Source organism: Cutaneotrichosporon cavernicola (genome assembly GCF_030864355.1).
Source record: "Cutaneotrichosporon cavernicola HIS019 DNA, chromosome: 3".
In the NCBI taxonomy this organism is placed as follows: Eukaryota; Fungi; Basidiomycota; class Tremellomycetes; order Trichosporonales; family Trichosporonaceae; genus Cutaneotrichosporon; species Cutaneotrichosporon cavernicola.
Window position 1 is genome coordinate 1,685,093 of NC_083395.1, and position 19,062 is coordinate 1,704,154.

A 19,062-nucleotide genomic window follows, 5' to 3' on the forward strand; every position below is an offset into this window, starting at 1 on the left:
TTACCGATGGGCCGGTTCGTGTACAATTGTTACGAGTGCTTTGGCGCCTACTTCAGGCGCTGGATCACGACCGCATTCTGAAGCTTCGCCTGCTCGACCGTCTCAGTGTCCGGTAGCTCGCGCGGAGGGAACGTCGTCTGAAGGATGTACTCGCGGTTCGTGGGGCGTGCACTGGGTTCAGCTTAGTCTAGATATCCAAGCTTACGCGTTGATGTAGTTGCGGAGATCGCCAACGGTGTGCGTGAGATTGACGCGGGCCACGAGACGGGACCCGTCAGAGAGGCGGAGCTGGACATTGGTCGCGGGCTTGGACGCGTCGACCTCGATCTTGCCCTCATCCTGCTTGGGTGCAGCAGCTGGCGTGGAAGGGAACGCGCCGGGGATGGGGCTAGCGCGGTGGACGGGGGTGTTGGCGCCCGAGATCTCGGGTGTGATCGATCCGAGGCGGTTCCCCTCTCCTCCAAAAGAGCGGAACACCTTGGGCGCCGACACGTACTTCTCGTCCGTGCGCTGTTGGACGACAATCTGGAGGGGCTGGTCGAAGCGCACATCAAACAGGCCCATCGGCGCACGGCCAGCCTGGATAGCGCGGAGGAGCTCGCGATTACCCGGCGCGTCGTACGCATGCAGAGGCCCGTCTTCGATGCTAAACCCGTCCGCCCAAAAGGTGAGGGTACGAGTCTGGGTCTCGCCCTCCTCTTCCTGCGCCTCACCGACCTGGACAGAATCGACCTCATCACTTCCTAGCGTGTGTCCCACATTGCCCCAGGGGTACTGTGGGATCTCGGGCTCCTCCGCTGGTCCATGACTCGCAGCCTGGCGCAGGATGTCGTTCACGAGCTCCCCGTCCTCGCCGCCTCCGCCTCCGCCTCCGCGCTGCTCCGGATTCTGCACCGCCAGGCCACTAATGTCAGCTGGAACGGATGGAGCCTCACCTCTTCTCACCACCGATATACGACTCGGCCGCGTCCTTCTTGGGCGAGGGACGCGGCGCGTCGCTCCACTCCCCGATCCGACCCTCGCGCCGCTCAGGCCGGCCCCAGTTCTCCGGCAGCGTGTCTTCAACTGGGCGCCCATCGAGCGTGAATCCACTTGCCTTCGGGTCGTCCGACATTGTGTTTCGATAGTTGGATAGTGGGAAGATGGGAAGTTGAAATGAGGTGAGACGTGCGCTCCCAGAAGCTTCGTCATGTTGGGTGGCGGGTGGAGGTATCAGGCACGGTCACGTGACTCTCGCGTGAGCACCCTAACGTTTGTTTGCTCATGTTTACACTCGCAACTCATCATTTACCATACCCAACACTGCCGATTACAAGATTGCGCGCATGGAGGAAGGCGAGGGTGGGAATCAGGTGGACGCCGCGGCACCGCGGCGCATCGCCTACAACCCATTTGCAGGTGAGTTGAAACGGCGTATGGTGGAGCTGGGTCACGCAGGGCTTCCATGACATTTCACGAGGAAGGTGTAACCAAGGCATTTTGGCCGGGGTATAGCTGACATGCAGAGAACGCCGAAGCCGGCCCCTCTCGCCCTCGTTTCTCCCAGCCCACATATTCTTCAATACCAGCAGGCGACCCAGTCTTGGACGAGGATGACGAGGACGACGAACCTCGACCAGAGCGGAAAGGTGCACCTGAAGACTTGGAAAACGCAGAATCCGATCACCCTCCATCAAGCGACAAACCGAGCCCACCACGGAGGCGCAGGCCAGGCCCACGGCGTACGCGCTTTTGGTGGGGGGACGTCTCCAATACACCTGGCTTCCCATGGTACAATGCCGAACTGAAACTCCACCAGAGCATCACCGAACGACACCAACGTGGTGTATACAGCCAGGAAGTCAACGCGATCGGATGGGAAGCAACGATCTCCTCGCCGCTCATGACGCTCTGGACGCCAGAGGAGAAAGGCCTCTTCTTTGCTGCAATCGCACGCCACTCACGCTTGCGACCCGACCTCATCGCGCATGACATCGGGACCAAGATCGAGCTCGAAGTATCGCAGTACATCGAGCATATCGAGGCCAGCATCAAAGCGCTACCCGACAATATTAATCAACACGCCGAGTCGCAGCCCTGGCGCGACCGCCTGCTCGGCGAAGGCGCGTACGAAGCTCCTCCAGGCTTTGAAGAGAAGGAGGAACATTATGCGGAGCTCGTGGAGCTGCTCGACCGTACAGCGATGGAATCGAGGCAGACTGGCTTCCCTCGCGTCCCGGGGCGACGGAGCCGATTCATGACGCCCGAGTCGCGCACTGCCGTCGAGAAGTGGGGCGAGACCTTCACGGCGGACAAGATGGACCTCACCGCCGACTTGTTTAGGGTGGCCGAAGACAAAGCACGTCCAAAGGAAGCGCGTGAGCTACCACATCTGGAAGGCGCAGAGGAGATGGACCAGATCGAGGCCGACAACGGGATGATCGACCTCATCAGGGCCATCCCGAAGAAGGATCGCACGGCTTTCCAAACCAAGACGCTCTGGATGCTGGTCAACCGCTGCAAGATGCGCCAGAAATATCGGCGGAAGCGATTGCACGCTCAAGGTTGGACTGACGACAAGATTGACGCGGCTGGTGGACCGGACAAGGCCTTCGTCTCTGTCAAGAAGGGTGCCAGCGGCGCCAAGCGCAAGGACCATTCGGCGAACCTCGAGAACGAGGACCCCGCTGTCACCCAACTCCAGGACCTGGGACTGGATGCCTACCTCGAGAATCGCGGGTGGGAGCTGTTCAACTACGACCACATGCGGCAATTCATCGAGCTGCACCAGAGCGCGCATGGCGTCGACCCTACCACCCTCACGTACAATGGCGCATCTATCACCACTGCGCGCGGCACGTCGTTTGCTGTCCTTTACTTCCTGTACAAGCACCTCTGGGCATACCTGCGGGAGTTGTTGCTGCGCACGTACATAATCGCGACCGCCGCCAATCCCGACACCACGGAGATTGAGCAATGGCACGTTGAGTCGGCACTAGACGCATACGGCATTCCCGATCCGCAACAGCAACTCCGCGACGTGTTGAAAGAGTTCGAACGCCTAAACCAGATTGTACGCGAGAGGGAGACTGGTGTCGTGCAAGGAGTGGAAACTCAAGGACAGCACGAACCCGTTGAGGGGGAACCCGAGGAGGAATCCGAGAACTCCGCGGACGAGGAAGACCAGCGGCCCCCGGATGGCCAGGGCGACCGTGTTGTACGGCGCAGGAGGCCGCGCGTGAAGATTCGTGACCGTGCTCCTTCTCTGCGTGAGGTCGCTCTCCGTCCACCGGCCCTCGCAGAGCCACCGCGCGACTCGGACGTCTGGGTGGCCTTTCACTCCGAGACGGACGACGAGGACTCGGAACTCGATGAGCGCCTCGATGCGGTGGATACGGCGCTGGACGCAGTCATGGCCTGCCAGCTACGGGGGGCGGCCACATCCGACACGGTTAAACGTCTCGACGACCGCGCTTGGCTCGATACGCGCGGCAAGCGCGGACGAGCATGGCGCAAGGCGCGCGCCATCGTTCCTGTGCCATTCAATGAGCGTGCCAACCTTGCGCGGGCAATCATCTGTGAGCCTTCTTCATTGGTTCCAGGATCTGACCTCAGCGTACCGCGAACTTATGGCCCGGGTCACATCTGACCGGCGCCACAGGCGAAAGATGGCTGAACGGAGTAAGCTCTTTCCCCGTCACCAGGCAGCGTTGGCAGCCGCTCGTCAGCGTCTCAATCCGCCTGTCCCGCTACACATTCTCGGAGAAGAGTGGATGGAGGATGGCGTGGTGCACGAGCGTCCAGTCACCATCATCAAAAGGAATCCCAATCCACGGCCGCGCAAGCGTAAGCGCAAGGTCGGGTCGTCTGAATCCGATGAGGAGGAGAACATTCCCCGGCGAGAGAGCACAACACTCCGCAAGAGACAGAAGACGCGTGAGGAACCAACCCGTCGCAGCCGCAGCTCTGGGTCGGATGAGAGTGAGGAATGGGAGGCGTCCGGCGACTCGTCCGGGGGGATGTCGACTGACGAGGACGAGGGCGAGCCTTCCCGTTCACCCAGTCCGTCTGTGATCGTACACGATGGGGCCAGTGGGGACGAAGACATGGACGTGGACCATCAGCTGGTCGACAGCGATGACATGGAGATGGCGGACGAGGAGGGAGTGTCCATGGAAGTGTTTGCGGGCGACGACGCACTCGGTTCGAGCGATGAAGCCGACGACGACGATGACGAGGACGATGACGCCCACGAGGCCCACGACGACGACGACGACGACGAAGCCCACGAAGCTCACGACGAGGACGAAAAAGTCCACGACGACGGCAAGGACGATGTGGCCAACGAGTCTGACGACAACGAAGCGTCTCACACCAACTCTTTCCGCCACTCTACAGACAGCCTCATCGGAGGCGATGATGCGCTGGACTCTGACTCTGAGGGCGAGAAGCACGAGGCATTGTCGCAAGGCGAGTCTGACGGGGAAGCCAGCTCGGACAAGGTGGTCGACGGAGGCGATGAGTACGACACTGAGAGCGACCGCGGCTCGGATTCAGTACCCAATGGCCGCGTCTCGACCTCTGGGTCATCAGAACAGACAGCGATGCCCAACGGCAGTGTTCAGTCGCACAAGTCGCCGAACGAGCTAGCTACGCAACCCAGTGCAAGCGCCCCTAGCCACGTCCAGAAGGGCGTCCACAGTGACGACGAGCATTCGGATGATTCGGATGTCGACGACAGCGTCTTGCAGGAGTCTGATCATTCCGAGGATGAGGATTATGGGACTGATAGACCAATCAATGGGTGGGGCGGCGTGCCTGACACCGGAACACAGAGTCAAGGCGAAGGGCTTCTTGGCGGAGACGATGCGCTTGATAGCGATAGCGACAGCGACTAGATGCATTACCGGCACACTGTCGTGGATAGATAGTATTCACCGATAGTCTGCTGCTCGAGACCGGCGGGAGGCGGATATAGTTCCAATGTAGCCGTATTGACTGGGTGACAAGGAAATAACGGGCAGGCCTCGTGACTGAGGGACGACGGCTCGTTACTGACCAACGAGGTTGTCGTTTCACTACAAGGCTCGTTACTCACGAACGAGACTTGGTGCACAAGTATCGATATGTGGTTGAGATGTACGGTGGTATTCGGGACGCCACTACACACATTGTCTTTACCAAGGATCGCGGATTCAGGCTATCGGCAGAAAGCACTTGACACACACACTCTAGATGCATACCATTACTGCTGATCTTGACTCTACTCTACGACGGATGGTGTGCACCCTCGCAGTTTGTCTTTTTACATGCGGAACACGCCCCAGTCGCCCGAGTCGCCGTCGGCGCCGATCTCGCCGCGGCTACCACCACTGCCCTGCTTGCGAGACGCCTTCTCGTCGGCAGCGACCTCGAGCGCGAGACCGAGGACATCACGCGTGTCGGAAGGCTGGATGATACCGTCGTCCCACATCCGCGCGGTCGAGTAGAGAGCCTCGCTCTCCTTCTCAATACGCGAGCGGAGCTTGGCGAAACGCTCGTCGGCATCGGCAGCATTACGGTTGCCCGAGACGGTCTGCATGACGCTCGAGAGCTGGTCGGGACCCATGACACACACCTTGGCATTGGGCCACATCCAGAGGAAGCGGGGGCCGTACGCACGTCCACACATGCCGTAGTTGCCGGCACCGTACGAGCCGTTGACGACCATGGTAAACTTGGGCACCTTTGCACGAGCGACTGCGCGAACCATCTTGGCACCGTCCTTTGCGATACCGCCGCGCTCGGCAGCTGTACCGACCATGTAACCGGTGACGTTTACGAGGAAAACGAGGGGAATGTCACGCTGCGAGCACAGCTCGATAAAGTGAGTCGCCTTGAGGGCCGAGGGAGAGAGAAGCACACCGTTGTTGGCAATGATACCGACGGTGTGGCCGTGGATCTCGGCAAAGCCGGTGATGAGCGTCTTGCCGTACTCCTTCTTGAACTCGCGGAACTCGGATCCGTCAGTCACGCGGGCGATGACTTCGCGCATGTCAAAGGCCTGGCGCGTGTCGGCTGGCACGATCGAGTTGAGGTCCGAAGAGGGGTAGACGGGGTCGCGGACTGGCCGGGGAGGCGGGACCGAGGGGACAGACGCCTTGCCGAGGTCGAGGACGGCGTCGCGGGCGAGGCGGATCGCATGGGAGTCGTTAGAGGCAAGGTAGTCGGCGACACCAGAGACGGACGTGTGCATCTCACCACCGCCGAGAGTCTCGTCGTCGACAACCTCGCCGGTAGCCGCCTTGACGAGGGGAGGGCCAGCCAGGAAGATACGGCCCTGGTTCTTGACGATGATGACGACGTCGGACATGGCGGGCATGTAGGCGCCACCGGCGACTGAGATACCGTGCACAACCGAGATCTGGGGGATGCCAAGACCCGACATACGGGCCATGTTGTAGAAGATGCGGCCGAAGTGGTCCTTGTTGTCAGTGACGTTGGCATACAATGAGAGTAGTGCTAGGAGACTAGGCCACAAGACCTATACTCGTCGTCCCAGCTTCTAACCCCTTCTCAACTCACGTGGTCCGGGAACACGTTGGCCTGGTACGGAAGGGCAGCACCGCCCGACTCGACGAGGTAAACACAAGGGAGGCGGTTTTCGAGTGCGACCTGCTGAGCGCGCAGGTGCTTCTTAACCGTGAGGGGGTAGTACGCGCCGCCCTTGACAGTGGGGTCGTTGGCGACAATCATGCAGCGGCGGCCCGACACAGTTCCGATACCGGTGACGATACCAGCACCGGGGAGGTTGTCGGGGTACACCTCGTGCGCGGCGAGGGGCGAGAGCTCGAGGAACGCCGAGTCGGGGTCAAGGAGGGCCGCGATACTGCCGTCAGCGGGTTCCATGATACATGCATTTGGCGGCAGCTCTGCAACTTTTCCAGCTCCATCCGAGCTCGACGTGACTGGACGCCGCCGCTTTCCTTTCTCGAGCGAATCGCGAATCGCGAATCGCCTTCTTCTCACTTGACACTTACCGCTCACGGGCACCAAGCTTGCCAGTTCCCTTGCTCTTCCACTTGTCGAGCGACTTCTTACCGCCTCCCTCGCGGGCCTTAGCCCTGAGCTCGTTCATGCTTGCCACGAGCGACTGCATGTTCTCGGTAGCCAGCTTGGTCTCGGGGTCGGTGAGGCGGAGACGGGTAGGGAGGGGGCTAGGGGGCGCATTGTTGGGGAGGTGAGCGGGCTGCGCGATGAGCGTGCGCGCAAGCAAGGGCACGCGGCCCACGGTGGTTGGGCGGAGGGGAAGGCGAAGCATGGTTGTAGCAATGGAAAAAGTCCAAGAGACAAGTTGAAAGCTAGATGTAGTTGGAGTGAGGAGAGGTTGAGGCACATGTTCCTCCCGCTGTCGGCTAAGCACCGATGTGCGGGGCCGCAGGACCGGGTAATACGGTCCGAGGTTTGTTGCCGAGAATACAGTTCTGTAAACGACCAGACCTCGCCTGTATGTGATTTCATTCCGTCGCCGACGCCGTGCCCACCTAGATAGCGTGGAGGCCCGGACATTGACCGCGCACCTAGACGGATTGCACGGGCGGGCGGGCGGACGGGCGGGCATGGGCTGTCATGGGTGCAAGGACAGTACTGGCAGAGGTGAATCAGGTGGGGTCCATCCGATGAAGAGTTAGAGGCTCAACTCGGCCCACTGAAGTCGTCAACTTTGCCCAGCGGTTTAACCGGTTCACCCAACCAACAACTTTGCAAACTGACCCAACTGGCCAACTGGCCAACAAACGTAGCCTCATGTTCAAGTTGTAATCATCCTGATTTGGGACAGCCCTTCTAAGGCCGCTCCAACTCGTCATATCTTACAAGCCCATTCCACGACAATTCCATTGAAAAGCAGACCATCTCATAAACTAACTATGGCAAGGGCATGACAGCTCGCAGAGCGTCCACAGAAGATCAAGCGAAATGAAAATGGGCACAGCCCACCAGTGGGTCATGCTACGAAACGTATACCGGCATGCAGCCGAGTTAGATCTCGTCACAGAACGGGACGTAGGTCTCGGCGACGACCTGCGTGTCAGCAATGTCCATCATATCGTGGTTCATGTGCAAGGAAGCGGGGACCCAATCAACTTTGCGCAACACTTTCACCCCACAAGCGAAAAGTGGCGAAAAGTGGGTCCCCGTCGTCACTCCACAATCACTAACGTCAAACGCCGTCTGGTTGAACTCGGGGTAGTCAAAGCAGTCGGTGTCAACACAGAGGACCTCGCCGGTGTAAATGTTGGTGCACTCGGCGTTGATCTGGGGGTTGTTGCTCCAGAGAGTGTTGGCGTCCATGCCGTACATCTCCTGGATCCAGTCACAGGTGTCGCCCTCAACAACGGTGTAGACCTTGGTGCAGTCCTCATCCGCGACACCCAGGCAGACGACCTGGTCGGGCATAAGGTTGTCGCAGTTCTCGTTGATCTCGGGAGTGTTCACAAGCGCGAGCTGGAAGGTCGAGACGCCGTAACGAGTAGCTGAGAGGGCGCAGGCACGAAACAGAAGAGGTGGAATGACGCGTCATGGCCAATGTTCGTGCCGTGCGCGCATAGTAGATAAGATTCGCGTGATAGATTAACGTCGCGTAATTGTCCGACATCATTTCGAGAGCGCGTCAGCATGCAATCAAGAATCACTAGGCGGCGGACAATGGAGCCGGGAGGATAGCAATTGACAACGCCGCTTGGGGCAATGATTCACGGATTGGCCACACATACTCTCCCGCCATTTGCAGGGAGCACGAGCCTCGATTGTGCTTGGCATCCACCCGTCCGGTTGACAGGCTTTTCCCCTCTTCATTGCCCCTCGATGCCTTCATGTCGACTCACAGATCTTGTCACAGGTGTCGCCGGCGACGACCGTGGCGGTGCGGGTGCAGTCGGGGATGACGTCGTTGGCGCGGACAACTGCATGGATGAGGGAGGTGAGATCAAGGCGTGAGGTGATCCAAGCGGAGACGGCGTTAGTAGATGTCTTAGTAACGGCAGTGGGGCTTACGGGAAAGGAAGCAGACGAGGACGAAACCGAACATGTCGAATATGGTATGCTGGGGAGATTGGTGTGTTAAAGAGCGTAAAGGCGGTAAACGGTGAAGGGGCGTAAAGAGCGTGCAGAAGCGGAGGTGGTGAGAGATTGAGAGAGTATTAGCAGAATGAGTGTGATGAAGAGGATTGAGCAAGGTCAAGGGGGGTTGATGAGTGGTTGTGTTACAGTACGATGGTATGGTGAGACTCGGTCAATGGGGCTCGAGGGCCTACCTACCTACCTGTTGGGTTGAGGGCCATCGAGGGAAGGTCCTTGCACTCGGTGAAGAGGAGGAAGGGAGGCAGCTGGACAACACCAAGCAGGATGCATTCCTTATGGATAGTTAGTTTGGATTCATAGATAGATAGGTTTGGGACAACGCGCCGCACCGCGCCGCGCTTCAGGAACCAATCCATTTGTTCCTGAGTACCGGCGCCACTTTACTCCATATCACGTACCACGGGCGGTTTACCCTTTGACCGCGCATGCCAAGCGTAGGCAACGCATGAGCCCACAGTCCAATCCACGCCCCACTCGCCAACCCACAACGCCACACATACACGCCCGTACAACACCCTCATCCACACCCTCAAACGTGTGCGTCTGTAACACTTCCCTGCCCATAGGTGCTTTGGGCGGCTTGGCTGCTTCTACCACGCGCGGCTGACAGGGCATGTTACTTGACAGGTCCGTCAAACGCGCTGGGTCGTGTGAGCGCCAAGAGGGCACGATACTTCGGTTGGCGTGGCAAGGGCGCCGGGTGCTTGGATCTCCAGCGTCGCGTGGGATGCGTCAAGTGTCAAGTGTTTCGAACGTGAGCCTACTCACGTGGCTTTGTAACATCTTGGATGGAAGGGATTAGTGTGGATCTGTAAATAATTATCAACAACGGCAAGATAGTTTAGAGTGGCTCACGTGTTAGAGTTCAGATGTGAGAATGTGAGAGTTGAATGAGGAGGAAGGTTGTCAACCAGTCTAGCTGCTAGTCTAGGATTGCTGGATGTGCATATCTGCATGCTGCTACCTGCTGCCTGCTGCCCAATTTCCCAACACCGGCCCATACGCCCAAGATCGCGCAACGCTACTCACTCTCGTTCATTTACCTTCCCTCCTCTCGTAGCTCCCCTGTCTCTCATCTCATCTCTCTTTCCATCTCTCTCAGTGTATCCTCCTCCTTATGCTCCTCATGCTCCTCATCTGGACGCAATTCTCACCCACAACTCCCTCTTGCCTCCGGGCAGTTACCGCGCATCCAACATCCAACGCGGAAAACTGGAATGACCTACACTTCCCCGTCGGCTCCGGAACAGCAATCCGCACCTCTCCGCAGCAGGCCGAGCCCCGAGGCAGATGAAGCCCAGTACGATCCTGTCAAGCCAGATGACGCGGCCTGGGGCTCCGTGACTCTGGCCACCCCTGGGCGTAGGTCGTCGACGGATCCTCGGGCCCCGTTGACTCCGCGTGCCATGCTTTGTAACTTTACCCCGAAACAACCTTCCCTCGCCGACGTGTGCCTACCTCACCCAAGATATATAAATACTGCGAGCAAGAGAGTCTTCCCCTTCCCAACTTGACGAACAGGCGGACATGAAGCCATTGCGCTCACAGACACCCTCCCATTGGGCCCAGTTCGGACTGGGGCTCCTCAAAGACCTGCCTTGACCGACAGAACCTACCATTTGATCTCGGACCTCCTCGCCCAAGTCCCGCCGGATTCACCGAGGACCCACACTTGGGCTCACGTGGCACCTCACGCTTGCCTCAGTCCGCCGTTCCATGGCAGTCACCATGGCAGTATGGCGGCCTCCTTTGCCATTCCGCATTCCGCACGCCCTTTCCTCCGATCAACTCGCCAACAACGTCCTAATGTTTACAGATGACGGGGTTGGCCGGAAACGAACATATGGCTCAAGTTTGCAAGGTGACGGTTGGGTTAGTAATCCACGGATGCTTTGCACAGCGATTTGAGAACAGACTGGAGCATCACCTGATCAAAACAGGCAGGTCCGATTCCACCCGCAAAGGAAAGAACGGGGCTCACCCCTTGTCCCTTGGAATTGCCACCCAACCAGGGGCCAGGGGCCCACGAGCGTACGAGCAGAAGCTGAAGGGTTATGTGCATCATCTGTGTTTCCTCTCACTCTTCGGTTCCGTGCCTCCCCACCCAAACCAAACGTCACTCGTCTGGCCTGGCCGCTGAGATGCCTGCCCGTCGGCCATCCCCACTCAATCTAACTCCAGGTTGAATCAACCACACGATTTTGGGCCAACGCCACTCCGCACCACCTTTCCGCACCACACCTCTTCCCCACTTCCGCTCCCTCGCTCTACCTTCAGGTTTCTTGCTCAGGTTGGCAGAATCTAGCACATGGGGCGTGTGATACAGAAACGCTGCGAGACGGGCCCACTCGGCCTCGGCCACGGCCACGGCCACTTGACGCTCGACAGCCATTCGATCGGAGATTGATTCAAGACTGGCTGTGTCGCATCGGTTCCGAGGCCGGCAGCTTGAACGCGTAGGTGTGGGCGGCCGAAGGGCTTCGTCGCACACACCTGGCGGTTGCGATCTTGCCCGGGATGCAATCAATTGGCCGTGCAGGGTCTGCGAGGCCGAAGGCCATGGCTCTTTGAATGAACAGGTCTGTGCATATCATCAGTACATAAAGTTGCGCATCAGCCATCGCTACCCACTCGTCCTACAGACTACACTCTAATACAACCACTGGAACACCCAAAAACTTTGAACGCTCATCGGTCACATCCTTCCCTTTCAACATGTCCACATCGTCACTCAACATGGACAGTGGATCAACAACAGCAGACACTCGCACACTCACCGGATCACACTCCAAGACGGGCTCACTCAAGACGGGCATGGCTTCTCACTCGGACCTCGACCAGGTCGAGAATGTTGAGGTCGAGAAGACGTCGGTGGCCGCCGAGGTCAACTCCGCCGCCGCCTCTGCCCCGGACGGCGTGCTCGAGGGAATGCGCCTCTTCCTCGTCTTCCTCGCTATGATGCTCTCTGTCTTCGTGAGTCACCGCCACGCATGCACGCAGCCACTAACCCGCCCAGATGTTTGCCCTTGACCAGTCGATCGTATCAACTGCCATCCCCGTCATTGTGTCGCAGTACAAGGCGTTTGACGCCGTCGCATGGATCGTCACCGCCTACTTCCTCACTCAGTGCGGCCTCATCCTCCTCGCTGGTCAGCTCCTCACTGTACTCAAGTCCAAATGGGTCCTCCTCGGCGCAATCTTCTTCTTCGAGCTCGGCTCCCTCCTCTGCGCCGTCGCCAACAGCATGGACATGCTCATCGCGTCTCGCGCCATCCAGGGCATTGGTGCCTCGGGCATGTTCGTCTCGATCATCGCCATCATTGCCGTCGTTACTCGCGTCGAAAAGCGTGCCGCTTTCCTGGCCGGCTTCGGTTTCGTGTTCGTCATCGCTTCCGTCATTGGTCCCCTCCTCGGCGGCGTCTTCACTGAGCACCTCAGCTGGCGCTGGTGCTTTTGGATCAACCTTCCTATTGGTGGCGTTGCCGCTGTAGCGGTCTTCCTCCTCCTCCCTGCCCACGAGCCCATCCGTCGCGAGAACTCGCCCACGACCTTCCGCGAGGCCCTCTCCCGCATGGACTGGATCGGATCGGCGCTCGCCATGCTCTTCGTCACCTGCCTGCTCCTCGCCCTCCAGTGGGGCGGCAACAAGTACGCCTGGAGCAACTGGCGCATCCCTCTCCTCTTCACGCTCGGCGGCCTCCTCTGCATCGCCTTCTTCTCATGGGAGTGGTACCTCAACGAGGATGCCCTCATCCCCCGTGCGCTAATGACCAACCGCACCGTCGTCAACGCCTCCGGGGCAATCTTCCTCCTGATGATGACCATGCTTGGTGGAACCTATCAACTGCCTCTTTTCTATCAGGCAACGCGCAACCACTCGGCGCAGAAGTCGGGCATCGACATCATTCCCTTCATGATCATGGTTTGCATCGGCATCTTTGTGTCGGGCGGGTTTGTCACCAAGTGGGGCCGCTACTACCCCTTCTTCATCATTGGCCCTCCTATCGCCGCTGCCGGCGTGGGCATGCTCTACACCATCGACGCCAAGACTTCCAACGGCTTCATCATCGGCGGCCAGATTCTCGCCGGCTTCGGTGTCGGCCTCACCTTCCAGAACCTCATCATGTCGACCCAGGCCGAGTACGCCTCGCGCCCGGAGCTCATTCCCCAGGCGACCGGTATCGTCTCGTTCTTCCAGCTTACTGGTGCCGCCCTCGGCATCGGAATTGTCAACACTGTCCAGTCCGTCTATCTCAACCGCTACATCAAGGAGTTTGCGCCCACCGCGCCGTTTGAGGTTGTGCGCCAGTCCACACAGGCTATGTGGCACATCGACCTCCCCAGCGATGTCCGCGCCGCCGTTGTTCACGCGTACACTGCCGCCATTTCGAAGAGCTACATTCCCATCCTTGTCGCCCTTGTCCTCAGTCTCGTCTTTGGTGCTCTTATCCGCAACCACAACATGCTCAAGCTCGGCGGAGCGGGCAACATGCACATGGCATGAGTGCAGCAAAGGTGTCCCCAGTGTCTACATGTAGCCCTATAATTAGACGTACTAGAACAGTAATAGCATGAATACCACTTTCCACTCATTGGTGCACGTGTCCGTGTCGGCATGTCGGCTGCGTTCCTCGGGGGGTGGAGCGAGCGGAATGCGGAAATTGGGGATTACCTTCAAGCGGCCGAGCTGATCTGATGGGATGTCCGACTACGCTTCGCTTCGCTTCCCCGCTCGCAAGCACACCAAGCCCGAGGTGAGGAACGGCAAGATAGGAGTACAGTCAAACTTGCATCAGCCACCGCACACGGGCACGTGATGCCGGATCCGTCCCCGAGTGGGTGACTCGATGTCACACTGTGAGCCTCGCCACCAAAGGTCGCGCCGATGGATTGCGGAGTGGGCCCACTCGGAAGCGGTCGAGTCCTGTCGGACTTCTAATTTGTAAACATAGATGCCTTCTTTACCTTGAAGTGTACTAATGTTTACCCCACCACCGACCACTTGGCGTTCCACGTAGCTAACTAGTCTTCGTTTTACAAATTACTCAATCGAACTGATGAAAGAACGAACGAACGAACAGGCCGCTCTCACGGCACACCGGTCTGACATTATATTCAATCAACTCATCCCCTCCGAAAACGGCGCCAACGTCTTCGGTAGACGGGACTCGGAGGGTCACGGCGGGCTAGAAGAAGGACGAAACAGACCAACGCCGCGGTGAGGCGCACGCTGCGCCTGCCTGACATGGTTTACCGAACAGCGGGGCACACAACGACTGCGCTCGGCCCGAACAGATCGACTCTCCTGTGAGGCGCACGCTTCTGCACAGCATGCACAGGCGGAACTAAATTCAGAGAGTGGCTCGCAACACCGTCACCTACATAAGACGCGGCCTTTCCCTCATGCTCTTCCTCTCTGGCAACAACATCAACAGCAAAACGGGACAGTCTGTGCACCAGGGACATCACCCGATTCAAGCGAACAAATGGGCGTGGAATTGGTGGGTGCAATACTTCGAGGACCTAAACGTGACGGCCTCGCTGACTTATCCCAGGCAGCCCATCAGAGCCTGACGACATTCTCGACCAAACGTTTCCACCCCTCGACACGGCCACGTTCTGCTCGTTCCTGAACTATTACTTACAGAACGCCAATACGTTCCGGAAGGGTTCTCCATCGTGGCGAGCCGTGTAGAGGGTTGGCCAGAAGCGCCGAACATTATCGAGATCACCCACTCGCGTCTCAACCACAAGACGAAATTCATGGAGGGCGCCAAGTTCATTCTCCGTCAACACGACAAGAGATGGCACGGCGGGGTTGCGGCCCTCCTTTGGTTGGCTAGTTGAGAGCGAAAGGTTGTCCAACCCAGTTCGCGACTCACACCACCAAGCCACTATGTACATTCCGCACACACACACGCTGGCTCGAACGACTCACACCAACAGATCAGATACCATTGCGGCCTTACGGCTGTCCCCTCCCCATCTATCCGCCTGTATTCCTCGTAGGGCTTCGCAGATAGCCTTCAATGTTCATGTCATCATTCAGTCGTCATCAGGTGAGAGGCCAGCTAAGGGAGCTGAGGATTCTGGCGTCTAGGCTTTCTTCCAACCTGTTCGTCTGAATGCTAATGGGAAGAGGCAATTGCCGCTGTCAGATTCCTTCTGTGGAGTCGTGTCCCACAATACTGTTCACACAGGTTCTACAGGTTCTGAACAGGGTGTCATGGACTATCAGCATATCATTCCCTTCCTGTCGTGTCATATCTACATATATATTTCCGTGTTTCATCACGTGGCATGCCTCACGTGCCGTAAACTTGGCCACTGCAGGCCGGTGGAGTACAGAACCCGACTTACATAGTAACTTGTACTCTAGTCATGTCATTCTACGGTCTGGTTCCCACTATGGTTGCCGCGTATAGACAGCGCCTCTGCTAGAGGCGGCTCACCCCTACCCTCACTTCGCAGCTCACACGCAGGACTCGCTCGACTAGCGATACGAACCTGCCAACTCCCACTACGCTCGTTGGGAACGGCATCGGTACTTAGGTGATTATTCCCTCAGTACGGTCGGTGCGAGACATAGGGCTAGTGTGTTCAACGGCCAATATATGTCGCCCAGCCTCTCGGGAACATATCTAGCACCAAGATTCGAGTCTCACTGTACCGCAGCCATGTTCATACCCTGTTCTGAACCATGCTGAGCGCTCTTGGTCAGCGTGGCAACCGTGCTCGATGTCTCCCTTTCTGGGGACACCATAGGCACGAGCGCATCTGCTTAACTTGGAGACCGACCTCCAGTCTATCTTCATCTTGGGGACAGGTCGCACCATTCAATCCCCTCTTGCAGTGCAGAAATACATGGCATGGGATGATTTGCTTAATATGGTTTTTGGAAGTATCATATACAAGCCGCGTCAAGCGTGCAGAAGTGCTCATTTTCTACTCCCCTGTTCTTCTAATCTCTCACCTCCACTCCCCCTCATCCCTCCAAGTCCTGGGCCCGCGACCAAGTACTGCTCACCTACACACTCCGGCTCGACCGCGTACTAGGCCCACTATGGGCCGTGACGATCTCGAGCTCGTCATCATCGTCATCATCACTCTCGATGGCACTACTCTGCTCGCTCGCTTTTACGCGCAGCACCTCGCACGCAGCAGCCAACGCGCTCTCCGTAAGTCCCGAAGACTCGTGTAGCGCGGTACACCATTCACGTGAACACTGGCCCGTCGCGTGCCAGTCGGGACAGAACGCGGCCTCGACGAGGGTAGCGTAGTTTGCGCTGGTCGCTGGCGCGCTATTAGAACGTTCCTTTTCACCTTCCACCTCCCCCTCTCCTCCATTCTCTCCAACCCAACCTTCTCCACCACCCTCTTCCTCAACCCCGCCCACCCGCGCCGCAACAATACGCCGCACTATGTCCGCCATGAACGGCGTGCTCGACGTCGCTGGGGTCGCTGGAGGCGCTTTGGTCCCTTGAGCCGCCGTCGGGTCTAGGACGTGCGCAAAGTGGCACGAAGCGCCCATCGCACATCTCCCAGCCTGGAAGTGGCGGCATGGGCGGGTACGGAACGGAACTGGCTTGGGGAGGTTCTGGCCGTCGGGGAGGATTCTGACGTGCGCGAAAGGACACTTGGCGTCGGCGCGGGTACAGCCTTCGGCGGTGTTGAAAAACTTGCAAGGCACAGTCTTGGTGTTGGGTTTCGTTGAGGGGGAGCGGCGGATGCGGTGGGGGAGGATGTGCTGGCTGCCCGTCAGTGAAGGAAAGGAGACTTAAAAAACTCACAAGCAACATGTCTCGCCGTGCGGACACTCGCGGCCCCCGCTCTTGGCCCAATACAGACACGGGCGGGTACGCCAGTATTGCCGGCCTGGAGTTTCGGGAGAGGTCGGCGACCGCATGATACCGAGTCCGTACCCGTCGTAGGACCAGAATCCGTCATCCAGAGTGGGGAACACCGACATAGGGGGGACCGGACGCCCATCCTCAATCGGCACGCCGTTCCACACAAACCCAGGAGTGAACGGCACGACGGGCGGGGGGTGGGCGATGTCGTACTCGTCGTGATGTATGGGAGACATGGGAAAGAAGGGCGAGTACTCCACCTCTGGGGACGGCCATACCGCTCCGGGCCACTCAGGGGACCACGGATATCCCATGTTGGGGGGGAAGTCTTCGTCGAGGGTCGGTGGGATATCAGTGTGAACTTGGAGTAAAGCGCGTTCTTGGGTCGCCCACCCATCTTGAGGAACGAACCGGACTTCCGAGGCAGCATTTAAGCGGCGGCGAGGTGGAGGAGCAAGTCGCGGAGCGGGGAGGGAGGACAAGGGCACCACCACGTCCTGTCCGTCCAAGGGAGGGGTGAGTATCGCGTCTGCGGGGGGCGACTCGGGCTTTTTACGGTGCGACTTGAATTTGGCGCTCTTGGGTGTCGGCAGCTCCTTCTTACCGTGCCTCTCCTCGTCAAATAGGTTCTCAGAGTCGTGGATGAACGAGCAGTATTCGTCGCCGTATGCACAGGTGCCGAGTGCAAAGTCCTTACACGGCACAGTACGGTACTTGAGCCGACTCTTACCGGCTGGCCCCTTTCCCCCGCCGCTCATCTTATAGACAAAGCCGAGCTCGGCCCCAGCTTGAGTCTGCAGGGTAACCGGCTCGCCTGGGGTGATCTGCACGCCGCCGTCGATTTGGAGCAGCGCTGGCTGGGCTTGCTGGGCGGACTGAGAGGGTTGGGCGGGTTGGGAGGGCGCAGGTTGGGCAGGTTGGACAGGATTGGAGAGTGCAAGCGCGCTGTCCTGTGCAGCGGCAAAGGTACCGCTCGTCGGGTCGGGCGTGTTCTCGGACAAAAGGGGTACGGCACTGAGTGCAGCCGTCGCTGGACCTGGGGGTACCTCAATTTTGTGCACGAACCGGCATGGAGACGAGGTACAAGTCATACCCGCCGTGTGGTAGTACCGACATAGGATCTTTTCCTGCCGCGGCGTAAGAGCTGGTGTGGTGAGCGGGAGTCCAGGGGACGAGACGAGTTCCAGAGCGCCGGCGGCCGGCGTAGAGGTCTTGAGTCCGGCGTTGGGAGTAACCGGCGCACTTTCGGCGTACAGTTCCCCGCCCCCAGTTAGGAGGGCGACAGTGAGGCCTCGGGCGCGGGGAAAGCCCGCGCTCGTTGGGGTGCGGCCTGGGGTTATGGGCCAGCGGCGGCCTGTTGTCGGTCCTCTCTCACCGCGGCCTAGTGCCACGTCAATCGAGATGCCGCGGGCCGCTGCCTGCCCTGCCATCCGACTGCGTACTGGCGCCGTTAAGGCGCCTGGCGCGACGATAGAGGAGGAGAGGGCTAGTAGTGCTGGACGCTGCCCAGTGATTGGAGTGGGAGGGGGTGCGGAGGGTAGTCGATGCTGTGGGATGCGGTAGGGTTCCATCGAGTCTGGAGCGTCACGGTTTGCGCGATGGGCTGAGAAGGAAGTCGGCGCGCGAAAGCCACTAAAGAGCGGTCCGGACATGGTGGGCTTGTGGGCTTCTAGTAAGAGGGCGTGGGTGTGGGAGAGTACGTACGTTTGACGGGCGTTGTGTATGTGATCGGGCAAGACTGCGAACAAGACGTGTTGAAGAATAAGAGCAGTAGCAGCAAAGGACGATGAGGGGCCTTTTGTTTGCCAGTAGACTAGAGTAGAGTGGAGGAGTGGAATGGAGTGACAAGGCATGGCGGTGGTGCCAAGGGCCCCAATCATAGGAGCAGTGCGAGGACCCCATCCGACGACGGATGACGGAGCAAGTTTGGGGGTGCGGGGTGCAGGAACAAAGATGTGGCGGCAACACTTTGAGTAATGTCCGGGGGGCATCCTTTGTTTCTGCGCGTCTGCGTGCCCTGCTTCGGAGCAGATTCGCAGATACATTTCAGGTTCAGATTCAGATTCAGATTCAGATTCAGATTCGCGCCGCTGCGAAAACACATTGCGGGCGG

General features: G+C 58.8%; 6 protein-coding genes across 6 annotated transcripts; 2 read left to right on the plus strand and 4 right to left on the minus strand.

Annotated features, from left to right (window-relative positions):
* Positions 1-47: 47 nt before the first annotated feature.
* On the minus strand, positions 48-1,114 carry SHP1 (uncharacterized protein; the record flags this gene model as incomplete). Its single annotated transcript, XM_060599103.1, has 3 exons — positions 48-171; positions 206-904; positions 936-1,114. 3 exons carry the CDS (start codon positions 1,112-1,114, stop codon positions 48-50), a joined length of 1,002 nt encoding a protein of 333 aa, XP_060455830.1.
* A 211-nt stretch (positions 1,115-1,325) lies between these two features.
* Positions 1,326-4,877, plus strand: CcaverHIS019_0306360 (uncharacterized protein; the record flags this gene model as incomplete). Its single annotated transcript, XM_060599104.1, has 3 exons — positions 1,326-1,398; positions 1,506-3,557; positions 3,595-4,877. 3 exons carry the CDS (start codon positions 1,326-1,328, stop codon positions 4,875-4,877), a joined length of 3,408 nt encoding a protein of 1,135 aa, XP_060455831.1.
* Positions 4,878-5,284: 407 nt separating this feature from the next.
* Positions 5,285-7,279, minus strand: CcaverHIS019_0306370 (uncharacterized protein; the record flags this gene model as incomplete). Its single annotated transcript, XM_060599105.1, has 3 exons — positions 5,285-6,442; positions 6,544-6,847; positions 6,999-7,279. The coding sequence occupies 3 exons, from the start codon at positions 7,277-7,279 to the stop codon at positions 5,285-5,287; spliced, it is 1,743 nt and encodes a 580-aa protein (XP_060455832.1).
* A 719-nt stretch (positions 7,280-7,998) lies between these two features.
* CcaverHIS019_0306380 (uncharacterized protein) lies at positions 7,999-9,046 on the minus strand (the record flags this gene model as incomplete). Its single annotated transcript, XM_060599106.1, has 4 exons — positions 7,999-8,040; positions 8,179-8,492; positions 8,844-8,921; positions 9,013-9,046. 4 exons carry the CDS (start codon positions 9,044-9,046, stop codon positions 7,999-8,001), a joined length of 468 nt encoding a protein of 155 aa, XP_060455833.1.
* A 2,789-nt stretch (positions 9,047-11,835) lies between these two features.
* On the plus strand, positions 11,836-13,603 carry CcaverHIS019_0306390 (uncharacterized protein; the record flags this gene model as incomplete). The annotated part of the gene is made up of 2 exons (XM_060599107.1): positions 11,836-12,072; positions 12,116-13,603. The coding sequence occupies 2 exons, from the start codon at positions 11,836-11,838 to the stop codon at positions 13,601-13,603; spliced, it is 1,725 nt and encodes a 574-aa protein (XP_060455834.1).
* Positions 13,604-16,126: 2,523 nt separating this feature from the next.
* On the minus strand, positions 16,127-18,601 carry CcaverHIS019_0306400 (uncharacterized protein; the record flags this gene model as incomplete). Its single annotated transcript, XM_060599108.1, has 3 exons — positions 16,127-16,850; positions 16,890-18,279; positions 18,325-18,601. The coding sequence occupies 3 exons, from the start codon at positions 18,599-18,601 to the stop codon at positions 16,127-16,129; spliced, it is 2,391 nt and encodes a 796-aa protein (XP_060455835.1).
* Positions 18,602-19,062: the final 461 nt, after the last annotated feature.